General features: G+C 46.9%; 1 protein-coding gene across 2 annotated transcripts in view; it reads right to left on the reverse strand.

Moving 5' to 3' along the window:
- The window catches only part of UBE2E2 (ubiquitin conjugating enzyme E2 E2), a 357,439-nt gene that overhangs the window by 62,357 nt on the left and 279,926 nt on the right, over positions 1–15,156 (reverse strand). For both annotated transcript variants that reach the window (XM_027962475.3, NM_001134307.1), the window contains 1 exon segment: positions 13,596–13,728. In XM_027962475.3, coding sequence (XP_027818276.1) covers positions 13,596–13,728 — 133 coding nt within the window.

Here is a 15,156-nt window from a genome sequence, read left to right on the forward strand (position 1 = left end):
TGATTTTTCACGTAGCCCACGACAGTCTAGAAGTAAACTGCATCTGAACACAGTCTAAACTGAAACAATGACTAATTCTGTTAATGATACAGTGAATTAACACCAATTATAGAGCTGGCTGAATGCCTGAACGTTCAGCGAGTGCTACATGACAGACACTTTCCTCTGAAAGCGGCAGTGTTCATAAATACCACAGAAGTTTCCAAAGTCTGTGTGTATTCTGGGGTGGGGGTGGGGTAATGGTTTCCTATGTTTGTACTATAAAATTAAAAAGCACAGCATGTATGTCATAGAAAATGCTATCTACAATTACTTAGAATCATAAATTACAAGATGGCCAACAATGGCTCCACTGTAACCAATGTGCACTCATTACATAATTTGATCTTCATAATCACCCTGTGAGGATGGTGTTACTATTATTCTCATTTTACAAATAAAGAAGCTGAGCTGCAGGTTCAGAGGAATGCAAGCACTTCTAGTTGAAACAATTCCAATTGTAAGTAAAAAATGCACAAGGAGGAAGGAAAACCAACCAATACAAATACACACAAGAAAACAACCCATAGCTCAGAGATTTTAGAAAATAACAGAAAAAAACAGGAACAGGATAAAGAAGTTTATGAATTCTAGATCTCAACAGTTTGACTTTAGACAGAAAAGTTAATGACATGGGGATTCAATAGCTTTTTCAGGTCAAGTTCTGATAGAGCGGGAATTCAGGTGAAGTGCTTTCAGCAAAGAGAAGAAATGTGATATTCGTTATTATTATGGTTGTTCTTATTCTGTAAAATGACCTGCCATCGCTGTGAGATTACTGAAGGCAAGAAACACCAAGTCTGTCAACAAAAGGTAAACAAACAATATTTTAGTGTGCCTTGACAACGGGCATTGAGATGTATCTAATTTCTGAAGCATTTGAGCTTCCCCACTCAGAATATCGCAGTGGGTATTCGTCAAACATCTGCGGAGAGCAGCTCCTGGCGTGCCGAGGAGCTGCCCTGCCATGGGACGTGGAGAGGCCTGCTGGAAGGCGGGGAGGCCGGGGGTCCCCAGCAGAGCGGGAGCCGGTCTCTCCGCAGCTCTGGCTGCAGGCGCGCCAGGATGACTGGGGTGCAGAGCGCTGGGCACAGGGCAGCCTCACCCCGGGCCTGTAAACTGGCCCCTCAAGGAACGAGTCCTCTACAGTCAGTGAGGCGGACTTATTTCAAGCTCTCAAAACGGGTGTTCTATGATGAACAGCGTGGAAGGCTTTTTTGATATAATGTCTGAACACCTGGCCAAATTAAGAGTGAAATCAAGATACAGGTGACCCAGCAAAGAAGAGGGGCCGTGGAGGGACGGTGGGCAGCCCGTGCTGCCGCCTGGAGCAGGCGCCCGGGAAAGGGGCGGACACCGCAGCATCAGCTGCCCAACACAGCTGAAAAACCACGGCCGCCTCGGCCACCCCGGGGTCCTCCTGCCGACAGCTGGGGAAAGACTCCAAGGGCAACCATCCTTTTTTTTCTTTTTTAATTTTTAAATTGATGTACAGTTGATTTCTAATGTGTTAATTACTGCTGAATAGCAAAGTGATTAATTACAGAAACATACATGTATATTCTTATAATCTTTTCAATTACGGTTTATCACGGGGACTGAATACAGTACAGCAGGGCCTGCGGCTGTTCAATTCTACACAGAACAGATCACATCTACTAACCCCAACATCCTGCTCCAAGAGGTGGTACTTTAGTGACCTTTGGGTTGAGGCACCTCAGAAAGATGGAATGTGCTTGTCCCCTTATCTCCTCACCCCCAAAAGAATACTGAGAACTGCTGCTTGTCGTAAATCACCTGCCTGCCAATGCAGGAGACAGAAGAACAATGGGTTCCATCCCTGGGTCTGGAAGATCCCCTGGAGGAGGGCACGGCAACCCACTTCAGTGTTCCTGCCTGGAGAATCCCGTGGACAGAGGAGCCTGGCGGGCTGCAGTCCCTGGGGTCTCAGAGAGTCAGACACGACCAAGCGACTTGGTACAGCACTACCAGGCTATTAGCACAGCTCTGCTGGCCTTCCTGGCGAGTACTGAGGAACTACTTAGTTTTACCAAAGGAATGTTTCGTGTTATTATAAGGGATTCTTTACATTTTACTCTCATCTAATGATAACTAGTCCCTTGGACTGCAAGGAGATCCAACCAGTCCATCCTAAAGGCAATCAGTCCTGAATATCCATTGGAAGGATCGATGTTGAAGCTGAAGCTCCAATACTTCGGTCACCTGATGTGAAGAGCTGACTCACTAGAAAAGAACAGTCTCAAGACTGGCCAGGCGAGGGTCAGGATCTCCATGTAGAAAGGTGGTCAATCTCCCTCCCTACCTACCTACATGCCTGTGTATCCATACATGCAGCTCTAACTATGTGCGTATCTATCTACCCACGCACCGATCCGTTAATCCATCCTCCCATCTCTTCACCCATCTGAATAAATCTGCTGTGCAACACTGCATTAGTTTAAAGCGTGCAAGGTGTTACTTTAATTTGTGTTCTGTAACGCTACTGCTGACGAAGTTTAATTATTCATCAGTTGTGTGATTATAGTACAATATTATTGTTTATATTCATCATGCAGATACATTAGATTTCTACAAGTTTGTACCTTTAAACACCATTACTCTTAGCCCTCCCCTCCATCCTCTGGTAATCACCATCTTTCTGTTTTTTACACATTTAATTTTTTTAGATTCCACACAGAAGTGCTATCATCATACAGCACCTGTCCTTGTCTGTCTGACTGATCTCACTTAGGATAATGTGCTCAAGGTCCATCCATACTGCCACGTGTGGGAGGTATTTCCATGGCTGAAAAATATTCCGTTGTATATGTGCATTGTATCTTTTTTATCCACTCATCTGCTGATGGGCATTTGGGTTGTATCTGTATTCTGGTACCTGTCAACAGTGCCGCAGTAAAAATGCGGGTGCAGACACCCTGCTGAATTCCTGCTTTCATTTCCTTTCGGTATATACTCAGAAGGGGAATTGTTAGAGCCTGCGGTGAGTAAGCCCATATTTAGTGTTTTTGGGGAGCCTCCATAGTAGCTGGTCCCGTCTTCTCTTCGACCAGCGGGGCTGGGTCTCTTTCCCCACACCCTCACCAGCGCTTGCTGTCTTGCCTTTTTCATGGCCGCCGTTCTGACAGGAGTGAGGCGGCAGCCCACTGTGGTTTTCACTTCCCTGATGCTGGATGAGGTTGATCGTCTTTTCATGTGCCGGCTGGCCATCTGTATGTCTTCTTTGGAGAGATGTCTATTGGGTTCTTCTGCCATTTTTCTACCTTTTGTTGTTGTTGTTATTGAACTGATTGAATGTCGATAAAGAATCTGCCTGCAACACAGGAGACCTGGGTTCGATCCTCAGGTTGGGAAGATCCCCTGGAGAAGAGAATGGCTACCCACTCCAGGATTCTTGCCTGGAGAATTCCACAGACAGAGGAGCCTGGTGGGCTACAGTCCATGGGGGTCACAATGAGTCAGACACAACCGAGCAACTAACATTTTCACTTTCACTTTACACACTGTAGCTGTTGACCTCTTGCCAATACATGCTTTGCAGAGATGGTCCTTCATTTCGTAAGCTGTCTTTTCATTCTAACACTTGTCTGCTGGGCTGGAGCTTGCCGATTTGATGTGGCGCCATTTTTTATTTTCGTTATTGTTTGTGGTTTTGGTGTCGTGCCCCCCCCCCCAAATTATTGCTGGAATCTGTAAGGAAGAGCTTCTTCCCTGTTTTTCCTACAAGTCCTAGGGTTGTTATAGTTCAGTTGCTGAGTCATGTCTGACTTTGTGATCCCATGGACTGCAGCAGGCCAGGCTTCCCCGTCCTTCACTACCTCCCAAAGTTTGCTCAAATTCATGTCCATTGAGTCGGTGATGCCATCCAACCATCTCATCCTCTGCCGTCCCCTTCTCCTCCTGACTTCAATCTTTCCCAGCATTAGGGTCTTTTCCAATGAGTTAGTTTTTCGCATCAGGTGGCCAAAGCACTGGAGCTTCAGCTTCAGCATCAGTCCTTCCAATGAATATTCAGGGTTGATTTCCTTTAGGATGGACTGGTTGGATCTCCTTGCAGTCCAAGGGACTCTCAAGTTTTAGGGTACCAGTTCTTATGTTTAAGTCTTTGATCCATTCTGAGTTGATTTTTCTGAGTGGTGTGAGATGGGGGTCTTATTTCGTTGTTCCGGGTGAGTGTCTAGTTTTCCTAGCACCATCTGCTGAAGCGGTTTTCCTTTCCCTGGTGGGTCTTCCTGGATCCCTGGTTGAAATGTCAGTTGATCACAGAGTTCTGGGACCTCTAGCCTGTTCTGCCGGTAGACGTGCCTGTTTTGCACCGGTGCCTGTTTTTATTACTGACTTTACAGCACAGGTGGAAGTCCAGGAACACGAGGACTCCAGTTTTGTTCTTATGCAGGCTCTTCCATGGTTCTGCCGGAATCTGAGGACTGTTCTGTTTCTGTGAAGAATGTCTTCGGCGTTTCAATGGGGACTGCACTGAATCTGCTGACGGCTTTGGGCAGTGTGGTCGTTTTGTCAACGTTATCTCTTCTGATCCACAAACACGAGGTGTCTTTCCAACTGTTTGTCTTCTACAATTTCTTCTGGCAGATTTTGCAGTTTTCATCGCACTGATCTTTCCGTTCCTTGGATAAATTCATCCCAGTTATTTGTTTTCGATGCTACTGTGAATGGGACGGTTTTATTTCTTTTTCAGATGCTCACCATTAGCGTAAAGGAATACAATTGATTTCTGTGTGTTGATTTTGTAAGCTGCCACTTTACTGAAATCATTAATTAATTCCGACAGTTTTTTGACGAATTCTTTGGGCTTTTCTCTATACAGGATCGTATCATCAGAAAACAAAAGCTGTACTTCTCCCATTCTGATCTGCACGCCTCTGTTTCTTCGTGCTGCCGAACTGCTCTGGCTGGGACCTCTACTGGCACTATGCTGAAGATGAGTGCTGAGGGTGGCATCCTTGCCCCGTGCGTGATCGTAAAGGAAACACTCTCAGTTTCTCTCCATTGAGTATAATGTTACCTGTGGTACACGGCCTTTATTGGGTATGTTCCGTCTACATCCAGCAACTGACTTCTCCTTTAGCTTAAGGCTAGCAAAATTCAGAGATCAGTATTTACTGTTCAACACAGAATTATTACCTCAGGGTCTGCTCGTTAGGAATTCACTGGTGAAGAGCCTCAGGTGCCTTTGGCAAAACTGGAACACGGGCGCTCGACACCTCTCCCTGGCGCCCTCTCCTGCTTGTGCTGCCCTTTTCATCTCTCTCCCCAAACCAGATTTAGAGGATGATCTTATACCATGAATTCATACCAGAGTGTGAATTCTACAAGCATGTGTTCCTTCTTGCAAGGATTTAGGCAATTACTATCTCTCTGTAATTGGGGAAAGTTCAGTTTGGAACTGGGTTTGGACTCTAGCTCCGCTGTGCACCCCCTACGTGGCCTGTGTGTACGTGCTCTCCAAGGGCTGCAGGGTTAGAGTGGGGGTGGGGCCAGGGGGTAAGTGCTGCCTCTGTGACAAAGCTGCACGGAATGAATTAGGCATACATGTTTACTGTATGCCTACTGAATCACCAGGCATTGTTCTAGATGCTGGGAATACAGCTTGTGCTGTGCTCAGTCGCTCAGTCATGTCTGACTCTTTGCGGCCCCATGGACCGTAGCCTGCCAGGCTCCTCTGTCCATGGGATTCTCCAGGCAAGAAAACTGGAGTGGGTTGCCATGCCCTCCTCCAGGGGATCTTCCCCACCCAAGGATCAAACCCAGGTCTCCCACATTGCAGGCGGATTCTTTCCCAGCTGAGCCACCAGGGAAGCCCCAGAATATTGGAGTGGGTAGTCTATCCCTTCTCCAGGGGATCTTCCCAACCCAGGAATCGAACCCAGGTCTCCTAGCACACGTGGATTCTTAATCGTCTGAGCCACCAGGGAAGCGACAGAAATACAGAGCCGTCCCTGTTTGTGTCCATGGAGTTCACACGCTAACTAGAGAAAGGGAGGCATAACCAACTCAGAGAAACGCAGGATGCCAGGGGGGAGAAGGGCTACGGAGAAAAGTCAGGTTTGGTGGTGGGTGCTCAGGAGCGTAAGGTGCTTGCGAGTTGTCACTCAAGACTCCCCTGGAAAGGTGATATGTGAGCAGACGCCTGCAGGGAGGAAGGGAGAGGACCATGAGGATTTCTGGGTGGACAACGGAGACAGAAGGAAGGGCAAACGTCACCGCTCCATGGAAGGAGCTCGCTTGGAGTCTCTGAGTCAAGAGAGACAGCTGGTGGCTTCAGTGAGATTCTGGAAGGCTTGGGGTGCTTTTACTTGGTGAGGTGAGAATCACGGGAAGGTTTTAGGCGAAGAATGGACATCTGACTTTCATTATAAAAGGACTGTTTGGTACCCGGGCAGGCACCACAGGAAGGATGGGGCCAGAGCAGGGAGATCAGATGGGAGCCTCCCCAGCAAGCCAGGCAAGGGAGCAGCTGGTGGCGGCTGCAGCTGGAGGGCCACTGGAAAGCGTGTTCCTAGATGGGAGAAGTCTGGGTTTCTTCTGAGTATTTACTTTGAGCCCGTGAGACTGGATCTGGCTAGGCTATGTAAGAGAGTCAAGGAGGACTGCAAGCTTTTTTGCTTTAGCAACTAGAAAAGTCAGTTTCCATTCACTGAGGGGTGGGCCCTGGGGGACCGGGCTGGGCAGGAGCAGAGCAGGGCGTGTAATGACGAGCTTGCTGCAGGAGCTGACTGGTGGGCGCTCAACCGCACGTGTCAGACAGGCAGTGCCGCCCGGGTGCAAGCTCCTGACCCACGCCCGGGCGTTACATGAACGTAGGAACTCAGGTCAAACACAGGTGCATTCAGAAAATCCTCCGAATAAACACAGGTAAGAAGAGAAATCACAGCGGAAATTTAAAAGTCAGCAAACTGAATAATAAAAATAGGATGTACCAAAACATGCAGGATATATAAAAGACCGTGCTTACTGGGGATATAGTCTGAAATGTATACTGGTATATTGCTGAAAATAGCTTAAAAAACACCCGTGGCTGATTCATGTCCATGTATGGCAAAAACCACCATAATATTGTAAAGCAATAGTCTCCAATTAAAAAAAATCAATAATATATCCATTTTAAGAACCTGGGAAAAGACACAAATTAAATTCTTTCAAAAAGCGAAAGGGAAAAGACGGTGAAAACGAAAGCAGAGCGCACAGATGAAACGAGACATAAACACAAGAAAGCAGAAACGAGCAACTGCGCTGCTCCTGGAAGGCCTAACAGAATTCCCAGTAATACGATCAAAAGGCAAGGAGCGAAAAGAGCAATTCTAATATCAGAAATCTTAAAAGGGTAAAGAGGTCCACACATTTAAAAAATAAGATGGCCTTACGATCTTCATGCCAATCACTTAAAAATACAACTAAGAGGACACATTTCTTTAAAAAACACAAGACTTAGAGAAACCAAATGAAGACGAGACAGTGTGCCAGCGCCGCAGCTGGGGGAGCAGCGCCTAGGGCGTGGCCAGCGGGGGGTTTCTGACTTGCTGGTGACGGCCAATTTCTTGATTGGGGTTATAGTTACACAAATGCTTTTCTTTGTGAATATCTGTCAGCTTCTACACCTATAATTTCTGCTGTTTGTATATGTATATCATATAGAATTAAACATTTCTCTAAAAATTATAAAAAAAAAAAAACGAGGGCTTGCAGGGCACTTCAAGGCAACTGGGTGTTCTCTCTCTGAGATCACAGAGTGAGCAGGAGTGGTTTTACACTGTGAACCACAGCATCCTCTGAAGATGCTGGGAGACGCTTGTCAGCTTTCTTCTTTGAGCACAGCAGCGACATGAAAACAAGAAGTAACAACACCCTAGTTAGAACAGAACAAGGGGGACTTCAGTTACAGATCGCTCTCTGGGTATTGTTGCTTCCTGGGTAACTAGTTAGCTACATTATTCATGATTAGCCTTGACTTACAATTTAAGGTTGAAATATTAATATAATGAGGATAATAAAATGAAAATGTTGAAAATCTGATGGACCTAAATGACCTATTTCATTGTATGAAAGCAATGAATACCTTTCTTATTAGCTGAGAAAAGTCAGCAAACCACAGTTAATTTTATAAAAACAAAATCAAACCATAAAACAGACAAGACACTCTGAAATGACCTCTAAGTTAAGATTTATTTAAAAACATATTTGATGCAATTTGTAATGGAAGAACAGACTAGATTAAAAAGTTTTTAGATACTACTAGTATTGAAGAGGTTTTTTCTCACACAGACAAAGTATGCCTGGTTTTTCTGTTTATTTTTTTAAACATGCTAGGTACAAATCTTATCATTCCTTTCTGGAAAATGCCCACTGATAGATACTGTGCTGCCCTTCCCAAGAGAACAGTACTTTCCAGTAAGAGACAAGGGCATCCATGAGCGCATCTCCCTGGGGGCAGGTGGGCCGAGACACACGGATGAAGGAGCAGCGGGCATGTCCACGCCTCCTGTCGGCTCACTCTTAGACCCGTACGGAAGGCCCACTTACTCTTTCAAAGGTCCACAGAGAGACAGAGAAAGCCAAATTATGAATAGGCTACGTCTATGTGTGTCTACCATGAAACACAGATCTGAGCTGTTAAAGCAAGTAAGATTCCTTATCCTTAGGGCTGTGTCATCAGCATCGCTAAGACAGGAGCCACCAGACACAGTGTGTTGCAATCGTTTCAAAGGCTTTTCAGCAAAAAAGAATGATATATATATTCTGTTATTTCTCTTCTGAAATTTTCAAGTACACATTAAAATACTTACACATTAGACTATTTAAAAAGTGCTGGTTTTGAGCAGAGTAAAATCATCTATGACATGAATATTAAAAAGGTAATCTCCAATAAGATATAAAACAGTTCCTACCTTACAAATAAGTAGATATCTGAATTATAACATTAAAATGTACGTCTACACTGAAGAAGAAATACAGTATTAAGAGACTGAGACCTACTGGTGATTTGTTACGCTTTTCTTTTTGGCTGTATATACACTATTCCTGGATATAGTTTCACTAAGCAGATATTTTATTTGGAGAAATAACCCTACCACTGGTGGTGAAGTATTCAGCTGAAGACTTGGCGTTAGATACAGCTACTAGCGTCATGTGAACAGACTTGCTGCAGATTCAGGGAGAGAGGCGTAAACATACTGATTGAAGAAAAGCAGGGTGCTAAACACTGCACCGAGACACAGCGTTTGAAAGCACAGCCAGTACTTGACTGATTTAAAACTGGTCATCTTTGCCATTTAGTCGCGAGGTCGTGTCTGACTCTTTTGCGACCCCATGGACTGTCTGAAGCCCGCCAGGCTCCTCTGTCAACGGGATTTCCCAGGGAAGAATACTGCAGGGGGTTGCCATTTCCTTCTCCAAGCAATACTAGAATATGAAGTGTGACAACGTTAGGTGCTTCAGTAAACATTTGTTTTGCTTGCCTTTTTAGAATTTTGGGGAATTCTGGAAGAAATGATAGGAATGACTCCTCTGAAAGCGCAAAAAATTAGATACTAGAGTGTGGGATGTTTAAACTGATGAAGCTCTACTCCCCAGAAGTTCCCACGGTGAGAAGGTACATCCACGTCACCCCAGTGAACTTAAAGAGATAAAGCTGAGCGCTGAAGTATTTAGAGTTCTCAGTAAGGGTTCCCAGTCTGAGAGTTTGGGGAAAGGGGTCTCAGGGATTCTGTCATGCTACAGGAATAAAGGCGCATTTTATGGTAGGTATCTGATAACAAACAGCCAGTCAACCCACTGCTGCATTCTTGCCTGGGGAATCCCCTGGACAGTGGAGCCGGCGGACTACAGTCCACAGGGCCACAGGGCCGTCCATGACTCAAGTGACTTAGCATGCACGCAGATGGGCCTCTGCTCTCCCTCACCATTTTCTCTGACAACTACAGCTACCCTGGTTCACTCTTGAGGGTATCAGAAAATGTTACATAAACCCAAGTGTGTGCCTAAGATAGCTGGAAAAAGAGCAAAGGATGAAGGCAACAGAGAAATAAAAACCAGCGTGTGCGTGCATGCTAAGTCACCTCAGTCCTGTCCGGCTTTCTGCAATCCGGTGGACTAGAGCCCGCCAGGTTCCCCTGTCCGTGGGATTCTGCAGGCAAGAAGGGTTGCCAAGCCCTCCTTCAGGGGATCTGCCTGACCCAGGGATCGAACCCTTGTCTCTTACATCTCCTGCATTGGCAGGCGGGTTCTTTACCACTAGCGCCACCTAAAACAAGACTTAACCCCAGATATGGGCTGTTGAGAGCACCAAGAGACTTGGAAGGACGGGCAGGGTACTTCCAAGTTATTAGTAAGTCAGGAGAAGGAAGCGGCAGCCACTCCAGGGTTCTTGCCTGGAGAATCCCAGGGAAGGGGGAGCCTGGTGGGCTGCCATCTATGGGGTCTCGAAGAGTCAGACACGACTGAGCGACTGCACTTTCACTTTTCACTTCCATGCATTGGAAAAGGACATGGCAACCCACTCCAGTGTTCTTGCCTGGAGAATCCCAGGGACAGGGGAGCCTGGTGGGCTATAGTCCATGGGGCCGCTAGGAGTCAGACACGACTGAAGCGACTTCACTTTTACTTTCCACTTTCATGCATTGGAGAAGGAAATAGCAGCCACTCCAGGGTTCTTGCCTGGAGAATCCCAGGGACGGGGGAGCCTGGTGGGCTGCCGTCTACGGGGTCGCACAGGGTCGGATACGACTGACCGACTTAGCAGCAGCAGCAAGTCTGTCTCAGTGAAAAGCTTTCAAGACACGCGCCAACTTTCCCCCTTCAAGTCATACTTCTGTCCACAAAATCTGACTTCTAAAACTGACAAGTTAGCTGGTGACAATTTCTTTTAAAATTTCCTACGGGTTTCTACTACATGTGCACTTAAATGATGATTCAATACCCAAAGTTTGATTTTCCTTTGTCATCACGGATTGTCTAAGCAGATTTATCCGCTAGAGGGATTTAATTTTTTTCTGGCAGTCTTCTTGACAGGTTCCAGTTCAGCTGTTTGCTTTGAACACTCCCAGGAAAGGGAAGCCCCTTCTCAGAGGTAGAGCTATTCAGAAGCAGGCTGTCCCGCGATGGGTCAGGTCTTCCCCCCAGGGAATAGAAGTCTGCCTCCCTGTGACTGACGCCCGCCCCTTCTATTTTTGTCCCATCCAGTCACCCAGAAGCCAGTCTAACCCAACCCACACCATGGACATCAAAGGACAGCTATCACATTCCTCCCAGGACCTACTTTTCCTAGTAAACATCTCCAGGGTAACTATGTATAATTCAGTGGAAAGTACATGGTCCCCGGAGGCCAAGTTCAATAGATTCCTGATTGCTTATTATTAGAAACCCTCTCTAAGCCTCATATAAGTTCTCTCCTCTGTGAAAGGGAATATCCCAGTCTTACTAGGGTGTTTGGAGGAGGGGCGGCTTGGCCCGCAGCTGCCCACTGCAGAGCTTGAGCCGGTGGAGACACTGCAGCATGCCAGCTCTTTCCCTCCCCAGCTTACTCCTGCGTGCCCTCCTAAAGACGAAGAGCTCGGAAGTGGATGAGGCGTTGACGGCACTGCACGACGGGCTCAGAGTTCCAGAGACTGTGCTCCTGAGAGTATCTGCTTAAGGTCTCAGGACCCTGCAGTTCCCACAGAACTGTGCTCACTCAGAAGCCCACACATTATTATTTATATGGAAACAGAGCAAGTCTCCATTTCCTGTCCCATAGCAGGACTCGCTCTGATTTCCAATGACACGCCCCCCACTGAGCTGTTTCCATTCCATCCTGTTGGTTTTGGCCCATCCTCGGGGCCCATCAGAGACACCTTTTCAGAAATGGGACTGTCGGACCTACCCGCTTTCCCTCCTTGCTTTGTTTAATCGACACACTTCTGTCCTGCAGAAGCTGGAAATGCCCACGCTTTTTCTGAGATGTATGTTTCATAAAGCAGACTCCATCAGGCTCCCGAGCAGCACAACTGCCTCATCCGAGCCCCTGGCTCTCCTGCCTGTCGGCATCTCTGTTACTGAAGGGCCTGCCCGAGACAGGCCCTCGTGTCCCCGGCAGAGCGACAGGTACGCAGACGACTCGGGGGCTGGTGCAAAGAAGAGAAGGCCGCCCGATCCCCACCCCTTCAGAGGAAATAAAGGTCAGCTGTACCGCGGCTTCATCACTGCAACTGACCAAACGCAGCCCTGGGGGGCCCGGGGCCGCCAGCTCTGGCATCCTGGATAAGATGTCCTGTGTGTGGCTTCAGTCCTGACAGTGTAGGATATGCTGGGCAAGTTAGCTAGTTTCTCTGTGCGTGGCTCTCCTATTTGGTAAAATGACAGTCATTACTTCTCGATTTGACACCAAAATAACAGCCAAGTCTCAGTGGAAAGGAAGGAAGAGAAGAAAAATAGAAGGGGGCATGGGAGGCAGGGAGGGGACCCCCGGACATCACGGGGAAGGTCAAGGCCGAGCTTTGCTTTTTAAAGTGTTTACTCCAACCCACAATGTTCAGAAGTGAAGCCGGGTCAAATGAGAATTCCGTCTTGGTGGCCAACAGAGGCAGCGTTCTCTGGGTCTTTGCATTTCCAACGTGGAGAATGCCTGCTATACTTAGAACAGATAACCAGCAAGGACCTCCTGCAGAGCACAAGGAGCTCTGCTCACTATTCTGTGCTAACCTGTATGGGACAAGAACTTGCAAACGCGTAGACACAAGTGTGTGGATACCTGGATCGCCTTGCTGCACGCCAGAAACCAACACCATGCTGTGGGCCAGCTGTGCTCCGGCCTAAGACAAAACCTCTTCAGAAAGGGCATGGACTCAGAGTCGTCACACGTGTGACTCACGTGCAGCAGAAAGTAACGTGAAGAATGCTTAAAGGAAATAATAGCACCCTGAATGAATTTCATCACCCACGTCCTGACAACGCTGGACTCTCAGACTTTCTTTAGCCGTTTATGTACGACTTTTCATCAGCCCATCATTTTTATCAATGGACAAATACACATTCTCCTTTACTGAATCTTCCTGACACGATCGTTCAGTCTCTTCGCCTAATGTGGGTGCACACACCTTCGTCTGATGCGTGCGCACCTCCTGGGGGCAGCTGAGCTGCGTAGGCACCACGGCTCGGGGCTCACAGGCGGCACCCAGGCCGGCTCCTGGAGGAGCTCCCTCAGCCCAGGCCACGCCTGGGTCTCCTGGCCCCGGAGCTGGCGCCAGCCCATCCTGTTTCCTACTTCCATCCGTTAACAGGCTGTCTGACGTCACCTTAAAACATACACCACAAAAACGGCAATACGAGAAAGGATGAGAAGGAGCAATGAGGTGTGCGTCAAAGGTCGGGGTGAGGGAATAAACAACAATTTTTCCATTTACATACAATCAGTCCTGGGAAGTTGTCTATGCTAACAGAACAGACATGCATCCCGAGGTGTGCGTACTGAAGAATGTGGGTATATATATACATATAAAAAAGCGATAATACACATAGCTGAAAATGGATGAAGACGTCATACTGACCTTGGGGGGTTTAAACGGATAGTCAGGTGAAAAGGTTATGTCAAGAAAGAACACCCCTCCTTCATAGACAGATCCTGGGGGTCCCAATATAGTTGACCTCCATTCATAAATGTTGTCTCCTTTGGGTCCAGCACTGGAATAAGACATACAAATGAAATGTGCTTAGAGATGATAACAAAGCTTGGAATTGTAAAAATATCTATTTATGATAACAAATTCAGCCATTCCATAGAAAACACACCAAAGTTAATAGGTTAATTCCAAATGAGGATTCACGTGTCAATATCGACAGTATTCTATAAATGAAATATGCTGGTATCACTAAATTATACAGAACCAAGAAGTTCCGTTTTGCTATTCATAAGCTTAAACCTATGAAACAAAAGATTCCAAGGACCACAGACCAGAAGCAAAATTTTTAAATTAATTTTTACTGGAGCAAAATGTTTAATCAAGCATACAATTATTTCTGAGACTCTGAAAGGGTGGCATAAGGTCAAAGAGACAAATTTTCAAAGCTAGAAGGAATGCAAAAGAAAAAAAATAGTCTAATGCTTTTGTAAACTAAAAGCAGCAGGGAGGTTGATGGAGACCAGGAAATGGTCATCATTCACAAGGCTCAGCCCAAGTATCACATCTGCATCTTCTTTTCTCACTCCACCGAGAGTCCCTGCTAATGTGCCCAGCGCCCCGTCCCACCAGGGGGGCTGTAGAAGACAGGGTGCAGCATTTTGTTTAGACCTGTGCTTTGAAACTGCCTGCTTTCCCGCCCCTCTCTGGAAGTCCTCTGAGGACCAGGTTCTGCCTTGTTCTTGGTACTCAGTAAATCAGAGTCGGCAGACGCTGCTGCTGGAGTAACAGCCAAGCGAGGGAAGCCACGCGGCTACTAGCGGCAAACCTGTGCTCCCCCGCTGCAGAGAAACTCACGGGCGAAAAGAAGACCCACACGAGCCAACTGAACTGTCCCCGTTCTCCCAGAGTAACAGAAGGCAAAGCGAGATCATAGTTAAGCCCTCCAGCGTTCTTCCTGCCACACCAACCTCACAGCACACCAGCCAGAAATCCCCTCACACCCTGCAGCAAAGCGGGCAGTCCTGTTACGGTGCTTGGGAAGATTTTATTGCCCACAAAGATTTGTCTTCTTTCATACTGTGAAATTAGTTTCGTATCTACAACAACTTCATTGTTGGGCAGGAGACCAAAACAGCATGCGTCATTATCTATGACTATGGATGAGAATACATCAATACACCAGGGAGCAGACAGCCTCCTCAATAAATGGCGCTGGAAAAACTGGACACCGACACGCAAGAATCAGACCAGACTTTCTCACACTATATACACCATTACACTCACAAGGGATTAAGAGCTAAATGTAAGCCCCAAGCCCATAAAAATCCGAGAAGAAAACAAACGCAGTACACTCTTTGACGTCTGTCTCAGCAACATTTTGGGGATGTCTCTCAGGCTAGGGGAACAAAAGCGAAAATGAACAAATAGGGCTGCTGCTGCTGCGTCGCTCCCGTCGTGTCCGACTCTGTGCGACCCCAGAGACGGCAGC

The sequence above is a fragment of the Ovis aries genome, chromosome 26, assembly GCF_016772045.2.
Source record: "Ovis aries strain OAR_USU_Benz2616 breed Rambouillet chromosome 26, ARS-UI_Ramb_v3.0, whole genome shotgun sequence".
Classification (NCBI taxonomy): Eukaryota; Metazoa; Chordata; class Mammalia; order Artiodactyla; family Bovidae; genus Ovis; species Ovis aries.